The sequence below is a fragment of the Mugil cephalus genome, chromosome 20, assembly GCF_022458985.1.
Source record: "Mugil cephalus isolate CIBA_MC_2020 chromosome 20, CIBA_Mcephalus_1.1, whole genome shotgun sequence".
In the NCBI taxonomy this organism is placed as follows: domain Eukaryota; kingdom Metazoa; phylum Chordata; class Actinopteri; order Mugiliformes; family Mugilidae; genus Mugil; species Mugil cephalus.
In genome coordinates this window covers 7,136,226-7,160,010 of record NC_061789.1, presented here as the reverse complement: position 1 = coordinate 7,160,010, position 23,785 = coordinate 7,136,226, and the positions used below count along the sequence as shown (strand labels likewise).

General features: G+C 40.7%; 1 protein-coding gene across 3 annotated transcripts in view; it reads right to left on the bottom strand.

Annotated features, from left to right (window-relative positions):
• Window positions 1-23,785, bottom strand: part of LOC124997409 (vesicle-fusing ATPase) — a 39,032-nt gene that overhangs the window by 3,378 nt on the left and 11,869 nt on the right. The window contains exons 2-21 of one of the 3 annotated variants that reach the window (XM_047571073.1): window positions 21,926-21,943; window positions 14,124-14,209; window positions 11,971-12,070; window positions 11,827-11,866; window positions 10,665-10,831; window positions 10,458-10,565; window positions 8,913-8,988; window positions 8,451-8,606; window positions 7,869-8,068; window positions 7,615-7,780; window positions 7,204-7,278; window positions 6,191-6,378; window positions 5,442-5,537; window positions 5,188-5,344; window positions 4,471-4,604; window positions 3,433-3,579; window positions 1,954-2,088; window positions 1,543-1,656; window positions 469-524; window positions 216-269 (exon numbers count right to left, since the gene is read on the bottom strand). In XM_047571073.1, the coding sequence (XP_047427029.1) occupies window positions 239-269; window positions 469-524; window positions 1,543-1,656; window positions 1,954-2,088; window positions 3,433-3,579; window positions 4,471-4,604; window positions 5,188-5,344; window positions 5,442-5,537; window positions 6,191-6,378; window positions 7,204-7,278; window positions 7,615-7,780; window positions 7,869-8,068; window positions 8,451-8,606; window positions 8,913-8,988; window positions 10,458-10,565; window positions 10,665-10,831; window positions 11,827-11,866; window positions 11,971-12,070; window positions 14,124-14,209; window positions 21,926-21,943 (2,250 nt within the window). In that variant the 3' untranslated portion in view covers window positions 216-238. The remainder of the gene's footprint in view (window positions 1-215; window positions 270-468; window positions 525-1,542; window positions 1,657-1,953; window positions 2,089-3,432; window positions 3,580-4,470; window positions 4,605-5,187; window positions 5,345-5,441; window positions 5,538-6,190; window positions 6,379-7,203; window positions 7,279-7,614; window positions 7,781-7,868; window positions 8,069-8,450; window positions 8,607-8,912; window positions 8,989-10,457; window positions 10,566-10,664; window positions 10,832-11,826; window positions 11,867-11,970; window positions 12,071-14,123; window positions 14,210-21,925; window positions 21,944-23,785) is intronic. The other 2 variants (XM_047571075.1, XM_047571074.1) reach the window with 2 other exon arrangements.

The window sequence follows — 23,785 nt, the reverse complement described above, 5'->3', positions numbered from 1 at the left end:
GTGCACCTTTTCTTTTATGGTTTAAAAGTTGAACTCAACAGAAATAATAGCCGTGCACACGTGTCCTTTAGTAAACAGTCACTGGTTTTGGATTAAAACCATTTTAATATATGAGCAAGTAGCTCCTTTTACCAAATTGTAGATAGATATTTAGTGGTTAATATTCCTTCTGCACTCTACAGCTACTAGTCTCACCACTTGCTCCCAATCCTTACCAGTACACAGCGAGGGCGACACCTTAAATTCGGATTTGGTCGCCTTCATTCAACCTGGTGATTGTAAAATAAACCCAATCAAGTATGTGCAGTATCTAACCATGAAAAAGAACAAAAAAAAGAACAAAAACAGCAATGTACCGACAAACTATAGAAAATAAGAAGAAGGGGAAACGTGAAAGGGAAGCAGATGAGAAAAAAAACAAAAGAGGAAGATGAGGGCAGTCAAAGTGATCAGAGTGGTTGTACTCACGCCCCTTCGTCTCTGAGCAGAGACAGGAACTTGCTCACTCTGTAATCAGGGTCCATCTAGACAGTTAAGAAAAAAAAGAAGTAGAAGAAGATGAAGAGAAAACGACAGTTGAAAAGGCCAATACTGTAACGTATACACTCCTGAATACAATTCCATTTAACGTATTTACAGCTGTCTGTACAGCGCTTTGCATAACTGACCTATGGTTTATGTACACAAGCATTCATATCTCAGATCTGCAGATAAAGACACGCACCATTAAAACAGTAGTGCTTGTTCTCACAACACAACAGCACTACACAGTGGTGTGTAAACGTGTTACTTCCTGATTTATGGTACAAGTTTCTCACACCTAAATGTTTCAGAACAAATTTCCTAACAAGTTTAAATATCAGACAGAGATTACAGAAGTAAACAGGGTTCAAACAAACACTGTATATTTACGTTTACACTCGCATTACAAGCAAATGCCTCACCGATCAGGCATAACATTACGACCACCGGCCTATTATTGTGCAGGTCTCCCCTGTAGCCCCCGAAAGGTTGTGACTCAGAACGGGGAATGGACATGGGACTTCTGGGGGGGGGGTCTGGGGACTTTTGGGACCTATGGGTTGAGGGGAGGGGCCTCTGTGGATCATGTCACAGACACTTGATAAGATCCACACGAGTGCCTGATCCAAAAGTTTCCAAAAGTCGACGTCATTCACTTCTCCTGTCAGTGGTCAAAATGTTGTGGCTGATCAGCATATACCTCTCATTGATATATATATTTGTTCTTGCATCTGTAATAAAGTCGCATCGAATCTAATCAAAAGACGTTTGAAGGCCCCAGAACACAGATTACAAGCACAAATCTAGTGGAAAATTGCTTCAACACAACGTTTCGTTTTTTCTCTCTTATCGTGTGACTTCCGCGGTGACGTTCACTTCTCTGAAGTGTGAAATAAACGTCTCCACAACAAACACCCAGCGCGTCTCATCGTGTCAGATCACAGTTGTGACGTGGTGCCCCGTGAAGCTGGTCGGCTGTGCTGGCAGCGGTGGGGGTGGGGGGTTGGGGTGGCTACGTACCTGCAGCGACATCTCGATGAGCACGAGGAGCTTCTTGATGCCGATCCAGACTCGCTTCCCTTTGAGCTGCTGTGCGATGCTGGCTCGCTCCTTATCTGTAAAGCTACCCAGCAGCTGCAAAGACAACAAAGGCAGTTGAAAAGCTGGAGATTTTCAACGCCGCCTAACCGGCACATCCTTTTAATTATACTTGATGTTTTTTCCACAGGGGGGTAAAAGATTCCTCAAGGCTGTGTATGTGCTTGACTGTGTGCCCTTGAGAGTGGGATGCCTGCATATAATTCCCCACCTTCATCTGCGAATCCTAGCTTGAATGCATTTTAATTCACCCGAATGTGGGTGCACAATAGCGACTGCTACCAGAGACAAAAAATAAAATAAAACGTGTGTTTGCAGCGAATGTGTTCGTACCTCTAAGGCGTCGACTAGCTGCTCCCCGGTGGAGATGTTGGGGACGTGGATGGTGGTGCTGAAGGCGTCCAGCATCTCCATCTCCTGCAGGACGTCCTTCCTGCTGGTGGTGCCGATGATTAGCAGCTTCCGGCCCTGTGGGAAGGAGGGAGCGGAGGACTCGGTTTGGCCTGTAGTTGATTCGCCGCATGGTGAATTATACATTTTTGTTGGTTGAAGATTAAACGCTTAAACACTCACAGGGTACAGTGGTTTTTCACACGAAACAAATGCGTCTTTAAATTTACTGTAAAAACATGACACTTTATCCCACAAATCCTACAAATCCTTGAGATTTTGTTATATTAAGACTCCATGTGATAAACACACGTCAGGATGTGTTGCTGAGGAGATGTTACTGGATTACTGAGGTTTTCAAGCCACAAAACGAGAAATTAAAGGGCAACATTTTAGTTTTGAACTCATTATACAATGAGTACATTATATAATTACAATATGCAAGTGTCATTTAAAAAAAAAAAAAAAAAAAACAGTAAATGCAAAATATGCCTATTGGTTATCTTGCAAAAAGAAGGTTAGCTTAGCACACTGCCGTAGCTAAGGATATTTTAGGGGGGGCTACAGCCCTTCTAAAATAGGCCCCCCTAAATAATTTGGTGTTGTTTTATTTTTTCTTTGCACAAAGGTGCTGACAAATTCCATATAAAATGGCCAGAAAATACATGAGTTCAAATACATAATTATATATGATCACTTAAATATAATCATAAATCTGTGTGAGGTAGAGCGAGCCCCTTCAGTGCGTCCTTATCCAATCCATTCCACTCATTAATATTCATTTAATTCAAGGTTTAAGTAAGTGATATTTTTCAGGGCTTCAAATTGCAACCATTTTAGTCACATACGTAATCCGTGCGACTTCAAAACATTTGCGAGCAAACAATTATTGTGTTTTGAGTCAAAGTCATGTCTCTATATTGATCAGTAGTTACTGCTGGAACTTGTTTTAATGTGGTTAAAAACAGACCGAAATAATAATATTAAATAAATTCTCAGTCTTTGTTAGCTGTTTGTGAAATTTTGTGCTCACGTGCTACGTCAGCTTACATCCTGTGCATCTCCTGGGGGCTGAGCCTCCCCTGTCCTTAAATACCTAGTGACGCCCCTGGCATAGCATAACTACTGAAACAGATCTATCTATCTGATAAATCCTGAACAAATATATATATTTTTATATTTTGATACCATAAAGAAATGAAGAAAATAATAAAATTAACCATAACAAATAATCTACTTTGGTTAATTTGCGTCATATCTGAATTCTTAAGGCTGGTAACTGCTAACCTGTACATGTAAGCTTATACATTGAAGCTAAGTTCAAGGGTGTGGCACACCTATGTGTTTTTTTTTTCTCTGTAGCAAAGATTATCAGTGTTTGTACACCCACACACATGCATACGTGTTTGTTCATGGGATTACCTTGGGTGGAGGTTTCTTCAGCAGCACCAACAGAGCCTGAAGGACCAGGTTGGAGAAACGAGGGCCGATGGGAACGTAGTCTAACAGACGCTCAATGTCGTCCACCACCACGCAGCTGAGCTGGGACTTATAGGCGTCGTCAAACACCTGAAAGAGAAGGACGGAGGAATTAGGACAGGGAAACGTTAATAAATGGATTGCAACAGATCAAATACAAATACATACTGTTAAGCTCGTTACATACTCGGCGAAAAGCGAGAAATGTGTATTTGTTCTCGAGGTAGACGAGAACAAGAACAAAGTTCGATTTTGCTAGGGCAGAGAAGTCCAGATAGGGCCCTCCCACTGCAGTATATGTTACACACACTACCCAGGAGAGACTAGCAGTCACACTGAGAATATTAGCATCTGGGAGCTCACCATTGACTTTATATACTATGGACAAACTCATCGTATCATCACCCATTGGAACCTCTGAACCTCGAAAACAAAGCCTGGCGAGGGATGACCTTTACTCCGCCCACATTCGGATATTCCAAATATGGACATGGGGGTCATGTCCAGCATTGAGATCTGCCCACCCAACTCTCTGCTACCTATTAGCTCAGGCTACCACCTGTCACTCAAAGCAGGAACACCCTTAATTGTGCAGAATTTTAAACCTTCATAAACAATGAAACAATGGGTTAGAAATAGATTCACCCCCAGTACAGTTGTCAGGAATAGTGAAAAAAACTACCGAGGCCATAATAGTTTTTTGTACCAGGCTGTAAACATATTTAATTATGCTGTAACGTTGGGCTTTTTAACATGGGGGTCTATGGGGATTTGCTCCCTTTTGGAGCCTCAAGTGGCCACTAGGTGAACTGCAGCTTTTTGCACTTCAGCGTGGGCTTCATCCCTCAGACCTGTAGGTTGCCGGTTGGAGCTCACAGAGCTCAACACTCCCAAATGAGGGATTAGCCGTTGGAGCGAGGACAAATTTCTAGTATGTAACAACCTTAAAGATAAAAAAAAAAAAGAGACTGCAGCACTCACCTTTTTGATCGCCTGGCACTTGGAGATCTCCGAGTGTCCAATCATCTTGTCTGGAGAACAGATCTTAATGAAGGGGAACTGTGAGTCCTCTGCAATCTTAGCAGCCAGAGCCGTCTTTCCACTGTGGGGTGGACCTGCATGTGTGTTTTGATTAAAGTAAATACACAGTATGAGTCCCCTGATTAACATGGAATTCTAGACGGGTAAGAGTTTAATGTTTCAGAGGCTACCGTTCCATATGTTTTAATTATGAGATTGTTCCTTGTGTTTCCTGTTTTATTTTGTAATCTGTGGCCTACTTCCTGTCTTTGCTTTTCCTTGCCCCTGTCAGAACACTCACCCATGTTGCATTGTGTCTTTTTTCTTTGCGCCCTTAGTCTGGCATGTCTATACAGTACATAATCCTTCTCCCTCTGTCTACTGATTCCTCTGCCTGTGTTTCCTTGCTGTTCCTAGTTGGTGCTGCTTTGTATCTTTTTGTTTATTTGGATAATCTTGTCCTGGATCACCTTTTGTTTGCCTGCTTTCCATTAGATTACTCTAGTTTTGGCCTCACTTTGGATTTATCCTGCCATGCCACCGCAGTAGCTTATGCTACCTTCTTTCTTTAAATCCTGTTTATTTGCATTGTTTCTTCCCCCGAGTAATCCGTCCCTTCCTTCCCCTGCTTTGCTTGTGACAAATGCAGCTGAGGGTTTGCGTTTAATGATTTCCTACCCTCCAACAGCACAGCCACCAGCGGTGTGCGATCGCTGTTCTTGGTCTGTTGCACCAGCAGCTCTCCGTCATCCAGAACGTGAGTGACCGGGTCGCCCCATTTGATGATGCCGTTCATGATGTAGCTTGAGTAATCTTCCTGGTTTGTACCGAACGCCTGGGGGAAACAGCACGAGTGTTAGGGGGCGTGCTTTCAAATAACATAATCTTTCAAAATAATAAATAATAAATAAATGAAAATAACCAGTACATACTGGTTTTATGTCATTGTTCAGGGATCCCATGAAGTCAGATCTGGTGACTTTCAGCTTCTCTGCCCTCTCCATGTCCACCTCAACTGTAGATGTAGCCTGAAAAACAAAAAAAATCATAGAATCATAGACGTCATGTTAAATACATCATATGCTGCACTCTTTGCAAAGAAAAAAATGCAAAAAGTGCAGAGCTGTGTCTCTTAAAAGCTTTTCAAAATTCTTCAAAGTTACATTTACCATTTCTTTCTGGAGCTTTTGACCAATTTTATATCATCTCGAGCATCTCGTAGTGTTGGGTGAACAACTGAATGTATTACTGTATTATGTCTATCAGCCACAACATTATGAACACGGACAGGAGATGATCCACAGACTCCTCTACCCTCAACACATAGAACCCAAAGGCCCCCCACCTACAACCTACACATTACTGAGATATAATGTTATGCCTGATTGGTGTAATTGCACTTTCTGATGATGATGGCTAGTAGATATGGTTAAAACAGACTATTCCCAAAGTCAAGAACCAACTTTTCAATATATTGTTCAGTTTTACTTCAGAAGCAACAGGCTACACTTGACTGGTGTAGCATAGCTAGCGCTGACTAGTTAAACTTCCAGGTTGTGTACTACCTCCATATCCTGGTTTTCAATGGGAAATTATTCTCATAAAGTCTGTGTCGGCTCCTCGCTACACTTTCCACCTCTAACCCACCGCTAGTTGCGTAAGTGAAAGAGTTCCCGGTGACCTTGATGTGACGGTTCATGGCGGTGGACTGCGCTGCCCTGACCAGACCCTCCAGCTCGGCACCGCTGTAGTTCTTGGTCTCGGCGGCCAGTTCTTTGATGTCGACGTCGTTTGCCAGCAGCTCGAAGTTTCGCATCTTGTTGGTGTGGATGGTCAGGATCTGGACGCGGCCCTTCTCGTCAGGCAGACCTGGAGGATGGATGACGTGCCGCGTACAGGTAAGGAAGAATTGGAAAGAGCGGAAGAGACGAAAACTGTGAAATGCTACGTTAGCGCCATGAACTAAAAACATATTACATGAAGAAGCAAAGAAAAGAGAAGTTTAGAGTAAAGCATGTTACCTGTGAACTTTGAATTAGTGGTAGCTTGCTTAATGTGTTAGCCTAAGCGCTTTAGCTAGGGTGAGGGTTAGTTAAATCGTGAGTTGATTTCACTTACACATGGTTGAAAAAAAAATTGTGTTTTATCTTTAATTCCTTACACATTATCAACTACTTTCTTTTTTCCTGGATTTGCTGCACCTAAAATGAAATATGGTGAGCAGGAGAAGATTTTTCAAAGATGATCGTTCGTTATTAGCAAAGGCTACTAATAAGAATTCATCGTTGTATTTCAGCAACAAAAAAAAGTAGTAGAGCTCCAGCACCATACAGTATTGCAAAGTATTTAGCATTTGACTAACAGTATGTAAACCAAGTGGTATGTTTATATAAAGAAAGACGTCCTTGACCTGGAAGCTAGCTAAAAGAACTAGTAGCTTTTTCTGGTTTTGTTGCACCGAGAATAAAAGGAATACATGTTTTGAAATAATAAAAGAAAACACATACCTAAACTATATATCATATCATCACCGTTTACAACAGCTAACAGTATTCCTTAAAGGAGGCATAAAGTTATTTAATTTGCCTGTTAAATTTTGGCAGTTCTACGCCTCCATAGGAAAAACTCTGAAACACATTATGCAAACATCTGTTGTTAGCATCAACCATTTTCAAATAATACTAGAGGACTCACCGATTTCCATCTTGACCTCAAACCTGCCAGGTCTCATCAGAGCATCGTCTATCAGGTCAGGCCTGTTAGTCATACCTGAAGATAAAAAAAAGGTGATTACAATCACCAATCACCATGTTGGATTACACGCTGTACTTCTTTGTAAAAAAATTTTTTTTTTTACAACTCTCATCGCCCCACAGAATCACTGTAAGGAGTGATTGGCATGGCAACTGGTCATTAACAATGTATTGTATGAGTGTATTTTAGTGTTTTAGTTTCGCCCAAGTCCCACCCACTAACATGGAGGGGGTGGAGCTTAAGACCTATACTGCAGCCAGACACCAGGGGGAGCTTTACTTGCTTCACTTTCGAGGAGCAGTTTCGCTGTCCATCTTTATACTGTCTACGTTTTTCACTGATGCTTCTTACCAATGACCAGGATGTTGTTAAGTTGCTCCACGCCGTCGATCTTAGACAGGAGCTGGTTGACCACGGTGTCGTGCACGCCCGTGCTGCTTGCGCCCGTGCCTCTCTGCTTGCAGATGGCGTCCAGCTCGTCAAAGATGATGATGTGGAGGCCGCTGTTGGCTCCCAGCTTCGAATTTAAACGTTTGTTTAGTCAGTGTTCACCTTTTCCATTTCAACACATCTCACACAAAAGCACACCGAGCGCCTCCTCTCACCCTCTTCTGCTCCTCCTCCGCGTCGGCGAACAGTTTGCGGATGTTGGCCTCAGACTCTCCCACGTACTTGTTGAGGATCTCGGGGCCGTTCACGATCTTGGGCTCGCGGGCGTTGAGCATCTTGCCGATCTGTCTGGCCATCAGTGTTTTACCGCAGCCCGGAGGCCCGAAGAGCAGGATGCCCTTCACGTGCTTGCAGCCTGGACGAAAGAAAGCATGAATGCTTAGAGGAGAAACCAGGTATGAGGAGGGAGAGGAGAGGTATATGATGTACTACGTTCAAATCCAGAGGGAGAATGAACCAAATGAATACGAAGGATCACAAAACCAATAAAAATGGTGTTATATTATGTGCTTGTGAATAAGAAGAAAAAACGAAATAAATAAAAACACTATAGTACCATGCTACCTAATATTGTATATTGCATTTTCCTACTGCTGGGAATACACCACGCACATGTTTAGGCTGCCTATAGCACAGTCTGAAGAAAAAAACATTTCTTCAAGATACTCTGTGGTAAAAATATGAAAAGTGACGAGAAAGAGGTGAGAACATAGGGAGGCGTTGGGGGGTTCTCTCACCCATCTGTTCCACGATGTCGGGAGGGAAAACTCTTGAGGCGAAGGCTCGGCGGAAAATGTCGGAGAACTCCTTGTCCAGACCTCCGATTCCCATCTTCTCGAAGTTCCAGTCGGGGTTGATGATGGTCTGTCGCGCCTCCTTGGTCTTTGCCTTTCCTGTAAAAAACACACGAGGAGATAAGGTGTGATTTAAGGAGCATCGCTTTTGTGATTTATGTTTTATTTTCTTTCTTTCTTGGCAGATGAGAGGAAATAAGGCAATTTGTGTGAACGGACGCCCCTCGTGAGAATGTGCTCTTGCTGCCATCTTGTGGAGCAACCAGACACGTGCATGATCAGAATGGCTCTTACTGCAGCACGGTTCACCACAGCGATATCCAATTTATTTGGAGAAATCAGTATAAAATAATGATAAATATCATGTGCCTGTAATTGTAAAGAAATTATAAAGAAGGAACGTACCAACTAGTGTGAGCGAGGAACTCTCTGCCTTCTCAAAAATCACCTGACTGTTGCCGACCATCAGGCCGATGTCGATCTGTTAGAGAAACCAGAGTTACAACCATCGCTCCATTTGGAAAAGTGGCATTTTTCCACATATTATTTATTCATTCGAACCCTTAATCGAGATAAAAGCTCATTACAGGAACTTAACAGGAAATCTTAATGATAAATAGGAAGATGGGTGTTTTATTAATTTTTTTTTTGTGGCAATTAGTGGCGTAAATACCCAAGTGAAATTAGTTTTTCTGTAGAAATCTTCCCCGCCTCTCCTCTTCTATTAAAACCTTAGCAGGGAGAGGACTCTCATTTAGAATATTCATAAGTACCAACGCAGAAATGCGGCACAGTACAGGCGCCACATAAAATAGACACCAGATAATAAAATAAAATATGCTTCAAATACAAAAAAGATGAGCATCTGCACGTTTTAGTTTAGAGATGCACTTTTTTTTATCAGTTGTTGGTCTAAATGGTTGCAAGACAATTTCATATCCTCGTAGCACAAATCTCTGTGTCCTTGAGCTAACTTGGTTAACGTAGACGTTGCAGCCAGTCATCTAATCAAAGAGCTGCAACAGATTATATGAATTTGTTAAATGACACATAAAGAAACGAAGCATATGTGGTATTTACGGCTGCCTACTTTGCCTCCTATAGAATCAAATAACACTAATCGGTTTGATCCTCTCTGTCGTTGATGAACAGCCTGGTCACTGTGGCTAACGCTAACTAGCTAGATCTAATATAAGATTTTCTGCCTTGACAACAGGAACAGGTAAAAGTAGCTTTAATTTCAAGCACATTTTGCTGAACTAAATATGCACTTAATACAGAAAAAGACATAAACCGCCTGCAGTTGTTTTTGTAAATATGAATATGAATTATAAAACTTAAATATTGATGCTTTTACAGACAGAACCTGCCAAACATGAACCCACCGCAGCTTGTTCGTTTTCATTGTTTCCTTTCTTTTCTCTGTATTTTTGAGTCCATTAAATTTGAAATGTACCGAAATTAAAACCAAGCACTTTTTTTTGGCCCTTCGGGGCTGCCGTATTAATGAGCACGTATAAATAATTACTGCAACAAACACATGTGGTTTGATGCTGGTCTCTGCTTCAGTGATACAGGTTGGTAGAGGAGCACGTATACAACATATGGACCATAGTTATGTGGAACTGTGAGTGATTTATTAACTTGAAGCCATAACGTAGTACAGTTAATGTGTAGTTTGAAACATTAGCTGCTCCTGTCCTAGTTTATTGTGACCTGCCTGCAACAGGGACCCAGATGATAACTGGGTCTTTACATTTCTCAAAATCAATTCAATGTGCAGTGAATTCTCTGGAGTTTAATTATCGAAGGAGGAAAACTTTGGTCCAGAACAATCAACAAATCTAATCAAATAACCCCCTGGTGCCACAGCCACACTCCAGTCAGAGCTAAATTGTCTTCCAGTAGCGGCAAGACTCAGTGATGAGTGATCTTCACGTGGTGTGGTACCTTCTGTTTCTTTCCACTGGCTGGTTCTCCTTTGAGGATGCTGGCGTCCATGGCCTCGATGTCCTTCACAACCAGGCAAAACAGCTTGTCGCAGAAGCTGAACACAAGCTGAAAGACGTCGAGGGAGACAAGAGGAGGATTAAAATCTAAGAGAAAGCAATGAATGTGTGCGAGAGGGTTGAGGGTTTGAGGCGGGGGGACAGGAACCTGCTGGGTGACGGAGAAGGCCTGGTTGTTGAACTGCTGGATGAACTCGGCGGCCATCTTGTCCGAGTCGTAGGGAGAGGAGTCGGTGCTCTTCTTCTGCAGGAAGTCGATCTCGATTGTCATGGCGCCAATGCACTGCTTGGACTTGTCGAAGTTGTAGTTGGCCACTGAGGGGAACAGACAGGGCCAAAGTTATCGCTCGATAAAAAGTAGCTAAACATCTGCTAAACCCCTTTCCTGAACTGCACTAGCTCGCTGTAGCTAATGTGCTAAATGTGGAAGGCAAACAAACATGTTTAGTCATTGGTATGAGCATAACTAATCACTAAACAAAGAAAGAAACTGGATATAAATTGATAAACCTGTGTTTTCACTCATTGGACCATATGTCAGAGAAACCAGAGTTACAACCATCACTCCATTTGGAAAAGTGCCATATTTCTTTATATATTTATTTATTCATTTCCGCCCCTTAATTGAGATAAAAGCTCATTACAGGATCCTAACAGGGAATCTTAATGATAAATAGGAAGATGAGTGTTTTATTAATTCATTTTTTGTGGCAATTAGTGGCGTAAATATCCAAGTGAAATTTGTTTTTCTATTGAAATCTCCCCCGCCTCTCCTCTTCCATTAAAACCTTAGCAGGGAGAGGACTCTCATTTAGAATATTCATATGTCTCAGGCCCCTGAGAGTGCACAGGCATTAGCACCAACACAGAAATGCGGCACATTTAGCCACATGCAATAGATACCAGATACATCTACAATCAGTAGTATAACTGGCTAATGGCTTTACAATGTTTAGGTAACTATTTTTTTTTGTGAAAAATTAAATAAAAAAAGCCTTAAAAAACTTCAAAGCTCCAGTCTATGGGTGCAAAATGCAAAAGCTCAACACTTTTCTATCTTTGCAGCATTATTCAATATTTTGCACTATTACCTATATTTGCAAAAATAATCCAAAGTCATGCATGTGAGGTCAAATAGCCAAATTACGTTGTAATTAAAAAAAAAAGCATCTGTCTGATCAACAACCCATAGTTTGAAACGTTACTAATCATTTAAAGTTGTAAATCTTCCATCATCATTATCGTATAGAAGGGCCTTGAAAGTTTGCCACAAATAACAGTAACTGATCTATGATGCAGGCATTTCGTACCTTCCACCTCCTGGCCAATGGAGAGACCAGCCCACTTCCTCTACAAGAGAGACACAGAAAACACAAATAGACGTTTTAGCGTCCTAGCAGCAGCTAATTAACAATGCGCATGTGTCGGCGCGTGAGTTCTTTTCGCTAGTTTACCTGCGGGAGGCTGAAGGCGATGGAGCCAGCCGCCACCGTGTGGTGGGTCTTCACTGTGAACACATACTTGTGGTTGGGTGTGGTCTTCACAGTCACGTGTCTGCAGACATAGACAATCATTATATGTGTAATCATTTCTTGCACATACATTACTGTCTTAAGATTGTTTTAAGTTGCGTTTGCTGTCACGTGATAAAGTCCAGTATTCAGTCAAACTTTTGCTCCGTTTTGGTTTATCTACCTAAACTAAAGGGAACAACTTTAAAATAATCCTTTAAGATAATCCTTTAATGTATCGCGCCATCAGATACAAATTCCACACAATATATTGTAACTGTTGATTACACATACAGCTCAGTGCTGCCTTATTTCATTTCTTTATTTCACTTTTACATTCCTTTCTGTAGAAGCTAGGTTACTCTAGACAAAACCTGGCAAACTGGTGTGTAAAAGTTAACAACATGACAGCAAAATATGCGGCTGATGTGTGCGTCAAAACGTATTTTATGATCCAGAAGGGTCTGGCTGCATGTGACAGTCAATTTCTTTTCTCTATGCAGTAAAAAGACCAGGATGATTTGGCAGAATGCAACACCAAGAAGATTTCGTAGTGACACAAAACTGTCTGGCAGGGACATAAGAAAAGTGCTGACACGAGAATTTTTATTTAAGCTCTTCCCAAATAAGTAGCTGCTTACAGAAAGCCTACACGAGCCATAAACCAAGGTATTTAATTAGAAACTTTAGCTTCTACTTGATGATTCATGACACCTTATTTCTGCAGTAAATTCATGATGGGCTAACAAAACCTCCCAAACACTGCACAAAGTGCTTAACCCATTATTTCAAAGAATAAGCTTATTTTATTCATTAGATAATCAAAAAAGTCTCACCAGTAAAAAGCTACAGCCAGACATTTGATATAAAATGGCAGATTTTAAAGTCTTTGAGGGGGAAAAAAATCCATTTCTCTCTTCTCTTGTAGATTTTATGCTAAGCTAAGCTAACTGACAGTTGCAACTGTAGCCTGAGGGAATGCATATGCTTATGCACGTGACGTCACCGCAAGCAGTCTCCATGGTTACGGCCACTGAGTGAGAAAAAGCGACAGCTGAACATGGAGATTAGCAGCATTAGTTTGAATCATAGGCTTCAATAAAGTCTAAATTATAAAAGTAATTAAAACAGGCGAAGAGCTGTTGTGCCATTGACTGAACCAACACATTTGAAAAGCAGTCAGACATATATTCTTACAGATATCTGCCAAAGAAAAAGAAAAGTAAATGGTTTGCTGCATTAAGAAGAAACAACTTGAATCTAGGCACAGAAACCTGGTATTGTGGTTCACATTTAGTGTCAGGTAATATTAATTTATGCTGTATTTCTTGATGAAGTCATAACTTAAGTTACTTCTTAAGTTCTGGAGGGCTGTCAGATATGTTTGTCTATATTGTCGTTTTGGCGTAGTTACGTCCGACAGTAACTATTTCAGCTCCAACAATAAGTAATAATAATAATAATAATACAACAAACTGAATATTTGTGATCACTCCTCGTCATACTTTTAACGTTTGCTCAGGCGCTCCAGTATTGTAACGGCTAATGTTACTTTTCAGTAAAGCTCTTAGCGTTAGCATCTTTAGCTAACGTTACTTATTTAGCTACATTTATCACATCTGAAATGAATTAAAACTAACTGAAATTAATTAAAACTGAGGCTAATCCATTTTTACAAATCCATGCTAGTTCGTATGGATCATTGTGGATTCTAATTGTGCTTAATTTGATCTGATAATCCATATTTTCCCCAGTCCCCTTGGATTTACTGCTACGTTTCACCATGTTGTTGCCACTCAAGGGGGCGTGGCCCGAGGCGGCAGTGACGTCAATCCATACCCTCCATGCATACTAATGATATTAATCTATACTTTTTAATTGTCCACATTTAAGAGACGATACTGAAACAGTCAGTCTAGAAACCAGAGATTTTTATTGCCAGGTCTTGTATCAGATTATTGATCGCGACCTTCCGGATGAATGATTGCAGATAAAGTGCTTGGCCTGACAGATGACTGGAGAGGTGCCCAGGTGTGTGCGCTCGTATCGACGACCAGCGCAGCGATGAATAGGCGATAAAGAGCAAAGAGACTCACTGTCCTGACTGCAGATCCTTCTCGCTCACCACGGCACAATTAGTCAGCGACAGCTCATCCGTCGGGCATCGCGCCGCTTGCATCGTCTGCAGAGATCAACAGAAGAGGAGGAGGAGTGTGAGATATTTGGGAAATTTGTTTGCACTATTGCAGTGAGGTTTTATAAAAACAAAAATATTCACCTAATATGAATTCTGAGATTGTGAAAACATTTTTACCCAGAGCTCAGAAATAAACTCAGAAACATAACACACACTTGTAAAGGCGGATGCAAACAGAGGTGTAACCAGAACTGCTGTCATTTACACGCATGTACAGTTTTGAGGTGCTTGTACTTTACTTGAGTATTAATATGTTAAGTTTCTTTATGAATGAAGCCTTTTCTGTGATCCAGTATCGCATCAACCAGCCCCATACCTTTGTTTCACCAACAACGGCAACGAGCAATTAAGCAACACTTCAATGGCGATTTGCTTTTACATAAAATCATAAATAAATATTATGCTAGCAACCCAACGCTTTTCTATATACAGCTTAATACTGAATGCAAAATGATAATAATAATGTATATTCATAAATAGCCTGAGACATTTGTCACCACTTTTCTTTTAAACCTTTCACATGGTTTCATTTATTTAATGTTTTCTAGATAAATTATTCAAGCCCTTATAGTAAAAGGCCGCTCATACAATAAAGCTTTAGGATTGATAGCCAGCAGCCAGCAATGGTTGAGTTAAGCTAAATGGTTTATGCAGAACGCGGTGTTAATATTTTCAATGTCTTTACAATCTTTTTACATTAGTGCTAAAAGGAAACACCATATTGGACCTGCAGCAAGTCCACCAACAAGTTAACAGCTTCAGCAACGTCAGAACAGAAAATAAATCATCTGTAATCATCCAAATTATCATCCAAAAAATTAATGATACCAGAAAGAGTTATAAAGCAGTTATGTGAAATGGCTGATGGCATTAAGAGCACCCTAATCACCAAATGGTCAAAGATGGACAGATTTGTAATAATATTTGATGTTTCAGATTTGAAAAGAAGCTTAGCCACTTGTGCGTTCAAGTCAAGACTCCACTGTAATCACAACACTATAATTTCCTCTTTGTCTGACTTTCCATTACAATATTCAGAAATTTAATATGATTTGAGCCTACATTCCTTCATTTTTTCTCCTCTTAAAGGTGTCTAAATGGAAATTAGTCCAGCTGAGAGACGGGTATGAATCCCTCGTCTCAATAAAACTACTTTTCCTCTGGCCAATTTCCTCCAGATGTCAGCGAAGAACACGCTGACATGTTCTCTCCTAGGCACAAACTGAAAATCTTTTTCAGAAACAACCGTTGCCGACATCATGACAGAAAAGATTCCAGTGCACATCACTGCAGCCTGACCACACGAGGTGGTAACCATGGTAACTACATTACATGTACCAGAGCCTCTGACGATAAATCAGGCTTTACTGCTGGCTGATTTATCACAACCTTGTATTGCCAGTTCCCTTGGAGGCTGAAGTGGCTACAATACCATAAACAGGTTTAAGTAATTTGTTCCACAAAGGCTTTACAATAAACACATCAGACCTGGCCCCAGTGTCAGTAGTTCAACCTCTTTTTTTAACTCCCCTGTTTAATTCAGTGTTAAGATAATGCTGAGGTTCATGCAGTGATATATCCACCTCCCTTGAAGAGCTGAATTATTTCAGCGGTGGGTTACTGCATTTAGAGGTTTACAGTAATTCATTCAAGTTAGGTACAATTCAAGCCCCATCACATCGAGGAGGAGCTTTCAAATGCATCAATGCAGTTTTCTCAGCGACAGCAGGATTAGTCATCATTCATTTGCCGGTTGCAGAGAATGAGATGGCTCATGAATGTCACTGAATGAATTCAGGTGGGTGGGTGCAGGTGGGTGCCTAAACTGAACAGAGAATAAAACATGGGGCGATGTGAGCTGTTCTCTGCTGGCTGAAGGCTAGATGTAGAGACAATCTGAGAGGTGACCAAATATGGCAGCATTTTATAGTGAAGGTTACTGAAGAAGTCTTTGTAGGGGTATTATACGTAACCAACGTACTGGCAGGATTGATGCAAGTTTGGTGTTTGAAGGTGTTTGGTGTAAATCTTTTTGGAAACACTGAGTTGGGTAGTAGAGTAGGGTATCATCAGCATAGAACACGAGTAAATCATTGGAACCACGAAAGATTATTAAGTTAAAAAAGAAAAGGGGACCAAGCACAGATCCTTGTGGCACGTCAGTGGAAAGAAATTAATGCTAGGACTCGTTACAATGTCAGTATTGGTGTCAGTTATCCCAAAGCATTAAAAGAAAGGGAACCTAACTTGTAGAATTTTTTGGAGATGTTTTGCAATTAGAGTGGGTTTTACTCTAACACCCACAGATTGCTATTTACCAACTTCCCAGCAGTCCTGTCAAACTCAAGAAGCTACTTGGATGAAATTTCTTCAATAAACTCTACAAGTCTAGTTGCCTTTGTTTAACACTTTTGGATAAACCACGACCTGGATGACTAAGAGCCTTCACAGACACATTTAGAGTTTTTATCAGTTATATGAAGATTAACACATACGATGACATATGTTACAGTCAGCTCAGCAACAAGATGAGGCCCAGGATTGTTGCATTGTTGGCAAACTTGAGGATGATCTCCCGGAACGTGGCCACCTAGGGGTCTCTAGTCCAAAATCAACAAGTTTATAAATGAGTTCAGATAGCGTGATGGTGCTGAATGCTGAGTTATGATCGTACAAGGGAGCCACTGGTTTGCTGGGGTCAAGATAGGGACCACGTTCAGCTCATGATTTTGTCTTATGGCAATGCTTCAGAGGTCCTTGTCCTTCATTCAGTGGTGATGAAAAAACTTCCAGGGTGACAGCGCATTCTAGAAACTGGACCCCAGCCACAAATGAGTGAATGCCAGAACACAGCATCTCCCAATGTCCCGTTGGTATTTAATCCATGCCCACAGCTTGTTGTCCCAAGACTGAGCATTACCAAGCAGAACACTGGGCAGAGGAGGTCTGTTGTTTCTCTGTCTGGTTCTACATAGACCCCTAGCTTTCTCATCCGATGTGCAAGTAAACGAACAACCAAAGAGTGTGCGTTGGCAGTAAACCAGTAAAAAAATATTTCGATTTCTTTAGCCCTATTCGCACAGAATTAGTTCTACCTGAGGACGTCCTGTGATTCAAATATTACTTCCTTTGTCTTAGTTTCATAAAAAAAACTTCAAATTCACTTTCTGTTGTTATGGCTCTACTACTTTCCGTCTCACTCCACTGCATGTCAAAGACAGTTTTAGTTACGTTGCAAATTATAATGGATGATAAAAAATATATGTTTGATACTGTTTATCCCTTATCCCTCCCCCCACTTTGAATTATAGCACATCCTTCATAATTCTTAAGTGACAACAGGCAGAAAAAATGCAATCAAACAAAAGTTCTGAAAAAGTAAAAACTCACCCCTAAATCAAAGAGATCTCGATTGCACTGGATTAGTTTTATCAGAAGACCTCTTTGTTACGAGAATTACGATTCAAACATGATTAAGATCAAAGATAATCTCCATGATTATTAGAAATTACCAGAGATCCCCAGGTAAAACTAATCCCGTGGGAATAGGGCTTTAGACATCTGGTCTTGGTGACTTTACTAGACCTATATCCTTGAAAGCGTGGTGGGTTGTTAATTAGTTGTATGCCAAAAGTAAAATCAACACCCACACTGTGAAGAAACTGGCACCATCTTTCAAAATACCACTTGGGTTAAGTCCCAGTTTCATGAATAATGAAGATTAATTAAATAAATATAAAGGCTTTATGTATCATGTGTTCTACTACTGTGCAGCTACACTCATTAACAGTGCAGGATATCAGCAAGGAATTATTAATAGTGGAGAACTATAAGCCCAGAACACATATTATTGGGCTGACAGCTCACTCAATTAAGTGCTTTATAATTAATAATATTGAAATTCGCAGATGCAGGAGTCAGGTAATGAGTTGCAGCTCCTGCAGCAATTTGAGATCAACAATTACGAGTTCAATACAACATAAACGTGTCGGGTCCCTTGCCATGAACAGAAAACTGCTTCATGGGCGACTTTCCAGATCCAGATCACAAAGAAAATCACCAAGTCACCAACCAGACCTTGGCTTAATCTCATCTCCAAAATTCTGCCAAATCCATGCATCAATCTCCAGAGAGTGTTTCCTGGAAGCACACACCGACAAATCACAAACTCACTGTTGACTGCAGCACTTTGTGTCACTCTGCTGAAACAATAATTCACATATAAAACGAGAAAACAAAACAAGCGTCTCCACTAATATTCCGTAAAGATAGCCAGGAACCGTGTAGTGTGTATATATATGTATGAAAATCAAAGACAGTGGATGAGGAAAATAAGCTCAGAGAGACAAACACTGCAGTGCTGGCACTTTGCCCACATCACCTGCCCCACACCCACCCCCGGAAGTCTGGCCAGACAGAGGTGAGACAGAGCGAGTCCATCTTATCTAAAAGCCTGCAAGGAGCCTTCCACTCATCACTTACAGTTCATGTCTGAAACCTTAGACCTCGGTACTGCAACATAACAAAGACCACGCAACCAATAGGAAAACACAACAAAGCTACAACATGTTCCTAATCTACTGTATTTTGTACTGCAAATACAAACTTGACTAATCTTTTAAGGCCTTTGGCATAGTTGTGAACTGGACAGAGAGAGTCTGGATCAGTGGATTCACCGGTTCAGGTTCATTCTCTCTATCAGGAATAATCTAGATATTTGTTGAAGGTAATAATTCAGAAAATCGTACAGCTATCCAGTTATACAAATGCAAATATCCTAAGTGCACACAGTGAAAGGGGAGCTAATATAATAATATTAGAGGAAGAGACAGTTTTCTGCTAAAGGAACCTGATTCAATACTTTATTACTTCGTAAAGTGTATGTATTTAATGTAAAGTCAGATTTTTCTTCTTTTTCATACATTAATAACTTCACCAAATGTTTCAGTAAAAGCAAAACCAATGTACTGTTTTCATAGCCACAAGTAATAATAATAATAAAAAAAACATTATGAAATTACAACATTTACAAGTATTGCGTGCATTGTAGGTTTAAAAAATGTTATGCAGCTTGGAAATTTATTCCAAGAAAAACTTTTTGGGCTTCCTGAGATTGCGGACGTGAACGTATGTGAAACTAAATCTCAGATTACAGTGGTGAATTTACACAAATGTATGCAAAGAAAATACATTTGTATTGAAATTTGTCAAATGGTTCCTTAACTGTTCCTCTCTCACCAGCTAGGCTGTAACAGACTGGTTGCTACAGCTTATGAAAGCTTCACTAGTGCTGCAGCAGCATTTGTTCACCATAAAACAACAACAAGCTGAGGTGAAAGAGACTAAAATCATTGTGGAGCTGCACGGCTGTGTGTTCATTTTCTGTGCATTTGTCGAAATGAGTTAGCTTTCTCATTTGCCCAAAAAACATCCACACGTTGCTGGAGCTGCAAAGTTCAACATTTAATTGCTTTTCTATACAATTAGCCAAAGTCGTATTCAGTGTGTACTTTCATGGACAGACATTTAAAAAGACTGAGTGACTGGATTTGTTTGGATATAACTCGATATGTCGGCGGTGTAATTACAACGCATCGGAACAAGATTTGCAAATATCTTGCATAGATGCAATCAAGTGAAGCGATGAAAGCAATAAAGAGAGGAATGAAAAACAATAATGGAGCAGAATAGCAAAGCGACGCAGGGTGAAGAAAACATTTTTCGTGGTAATGGAGATGGGAAGAGGGCAGAGATAGGGAAGTGGCACAAAAATCGATAAGGATGCCTAACCTAGAAAGCATCTGAGCAGCCTAGAAGACAGTGAACATCAAACATGATGACATGGTTTATTTAAAACCAAAGGCCGTGTCTGTCTAATTAAAATCCGACCCCATTTCCCTTCCTTTTTAATGTTTTCGATTTTTTAGATCAGTGTAACAGATGATGACAAAACCATATGTAAATCCTGCCAAACAGTATCATTAACGTCATCTGATAAACTAGGCTGTTTTGAACATAAATAGTAGATGTGACATCTTACGTTTACTGGTGCAAAAATTATACTTGGGTAAAAAGATCATTATTTTCTGGAACATCCTCCCTTAATTCAAGGAATTTGGGAAGTCCTAAAGTCTTTAAAACATTCAGTCTGCAGCTAAATATTTTTTTTTATGTATTTTTTGGTTGAGAGTTGGATTTTTATCCAGTGGTAATGGAGCCAACTCCATTTGCAGGCCATTTCTAGAAGATAGTTGGTGGGATTGAGATTTCTGCCCAGTTTACAATTACAAGATGCATTAAGCAGGGAAAGACTTATGGAGTGGTCAAATCTCCAGCAACACAGTAGTATACAGAACCATTTTATGACCCTAAAAGTTGTTCCATATGCATATTGATCCACAGTCCATTGGAGAGGTCTCTCTAAGGAATTTGACTAAAGTGAAGTTTATACCTCTGTAGGACATAGACGCCGCCTATGTTGGTGCGAACAATTTACACTCTCGTCAGTCTGGTTCACTCTGTAAAAACTCCTCCCAAACTCTAGTGTCTTTTTTTGCCAGTCAGGTTCATTTTTGTTTCCACCTCGGAAATGTCGCCAAAGACGAGTCATACAAATGTCTGTATCTCCGAACCTCCTCAGTTAACCTTTCCTCTGTGTCACAGGTCTTCAATGTGGACTCCTCCTCAATTTAAGCCTACTGCTGGGATACTACTGGAATTAATATTTGAACGAGTGTATTATTCTAATACTGAAATCAACATGATAATAATAATGTATATTTATGAATACCACTAATATAGAACACATATAGTAGGTAGGGGGTCCCTACTTAGGGGGTCTCCCCATCAGTTTGGGGGTCCTTGGCCTGAAAAACATTGAAGACCCCTGCTCTATGGGTTTCATCTTCATTGATCCAAAAAATCAATTTGATAATTGCGGAGATGGGGAAACAGCCGGAAATACTAAAGCAGAAACACGCTACTATCAAGTGGACCAATCACAGCTCTGGGGGTGACTGGCTATGCTGCAGAGTTGCATCTTTAGCGAGTATGACTTATGAAGTCTAATTTAGAATCAAATGTGCTGGAAACCATCTTCCCTACACAATTTTTTTTTGTTTTTGTGGCAAAACACTGGTCTGGAACCCCTCATTTTCTAACAACAAAATGTCCCCAAGTGGTTCCAGGACTGATGAAATCCATTACCAGTCTCATATTTTGATTTAGTCTAGCTACACCAGTCTAACGAACTACATTAGAATGGCAACTGTAATTTACTATGTTTAAAATTAGCAAACCGTGGCTACAGTGCTCTCCTAACTAAAAGTTTTTATTTGTATTCAGACTACCTGCCACCTGAATCAAAATGGCAAGCTCCTCACGGAACAAATCCATTTTGTTCTGGGTATCAGAGACTTGCAAAAGTCCCTCAGGGGAGGTGATTAATGGATGCTAATGAGTTAGCATTTCCATTCAGTCAGCACGTGACGACAGCATGACATTGCAGCTCAGTCCCTGGGTTGCAATGGCGTCAGACATCCTATGGTTGTCTCACGAGGATCCGGGCCCCGGCTCTCCCCGGCTTGAAGCCGACGCGCATCCTCTAAGGATGTGCGCTCCAGTCACAGACACTTTGAGAGTTACACTACACATGACGAAGAAGGTGGCAGCTCGCTTTGACAGTTGTGTAGCCATACATACCTTGAAAAATATTACGACCTTGTGGGCGCCAGCGTAGGCAAGCAGAGAGGAAGGACAGAAGACAGTGTTTGAGACAGAGGGGGGGATTAGAGCAGCAGGCTGCTGGAGCTGGAGGAGTGAAGCTGCGGTGGCTGCATTCAAATGTGTGGATTCACTCATGCATGACACACATATATATATATATACAGAGAGAGAGAGTGAAATGCATGCACACCAGGTTTGGGGTGTGTCTTAACTGTATTTCACATTTGAATCTATTTATTCTTGGGGTTGTTTTTTCCCAACTTTGAAATGCAATTTTTTTTTTTTTTTTTTTTTTACAAATTACACCCCAAGTCTGGTAGTTTCACCCATAACATACGGTGTTATGTTTATCACGAGGCACTGTCTCTTCTCCACATTGGAGACAAAACGCCAACTGCCTGGGAAGCAAAGCAGCTGGTTTTTGTTCTCTGATGTGTGAATGATTTTTAAATGGATGAAATGGGAAATTTTAACTGTGATATGCCCTCTTGTATTTGATCTATAAATCAAGTCAATCACTGGCGAATTTTGTTTTTCATTTGATGCTTTTATTTTGTAGGAAGGGCAGTGATCTACTAGTTGTGTTAATGCTGTCGTCTGCTGTTATGGTGGTTAGGTCTGGATAAGTCAGCATTAGCGGGCATGCTCCAACAAATAAACATACATCACAGGTAGTGTAACAATGTAAGAGGAAAACATGAGAACGTTTTTAACGTCGTTGTTCTGCATGACTGGACACAAAGTTCTACAAAGCCAGCTTTATAAGTCAAAATATCGTTATTGGAGCAGAGCAGTAGAAAAAGGACGCTATAGAAGCTCACGTTTGCAGTCTTGGTAGCATTAGCCTACAGACTATTAGCTTAGCTTAGCTTAGCATAACACAAAGACTGGAAACTGGGAGAAAAGCAAGGCAGAGTTGATGGGAACCCAATAGACTGAGGAGAATTTGGACATTGTCCAACTGAGGTCAGGTCCTAGTTCCTTGGACGCAAGCAGGCCCATCAAGAGTACTAATGCCTGGTTTGTTAGGTCCAAGATCCTAGTCCACAAAGGTACTGCAAAATGATAATAATAATAATGTATATTTATAAGTAGCACTAGGCTGAGTTTAATATAGAAGACTGAAGACATGGTAGGTAGGGGGTCCCTACTTAACTGCACTACGACAAAAGATGTAATGCACAACGGGACATTTCTTAAGAAAAACAAGTGTAATTTCTGTATTGTTCTAGGTCTCAGTTTCGTGTTATGGCTACAACTCCTACTTAAACTGTTTGAAACCTCGGAATAGCAGTTACTTTTATTGGAAAAACTGCATAAAGTGCATTGTCACCCACGTGTTTTGTACTGTCTGTGTTGTGTATATCTTGTATCGTCTGCATAAGCTTGCACTTTATTGTTGTACTTCATCCTATGTCTTTATGTAGCTCCATAGTCCTGGAGGAACGTCCTCTCATCTCACTGTGTACTGTACCTCCGCTGCCATACACAGTTGAAATGGCAAAAAAAACCTCCTCCTTTTACTTTGCTGCTGCTCTGTATTTGTTGCTCAGAAAGCATTATGTTCACCAATCATCTGCTCTCAGAACATTGTTTCCATCGTCTCCTTCCAGCTGTGAAGCGATTTTGGATTCCCCCCTCCTGTAATCACTTTGTCTTCATTTCAGCCACCAGCTAAATTTCTCCAGTGACTCGTCATTACTTCAATATGCAGAAACTAATTTCTCTCCTGCCCTGTTAATATTCAAAGGTCTTTTCCCCTCCCCTCCAATCACCTTTCAATCACTCAATCTTTTTCTCCCCCTGAAGCTCATAACAAATTCGCTGCCTCCTTCC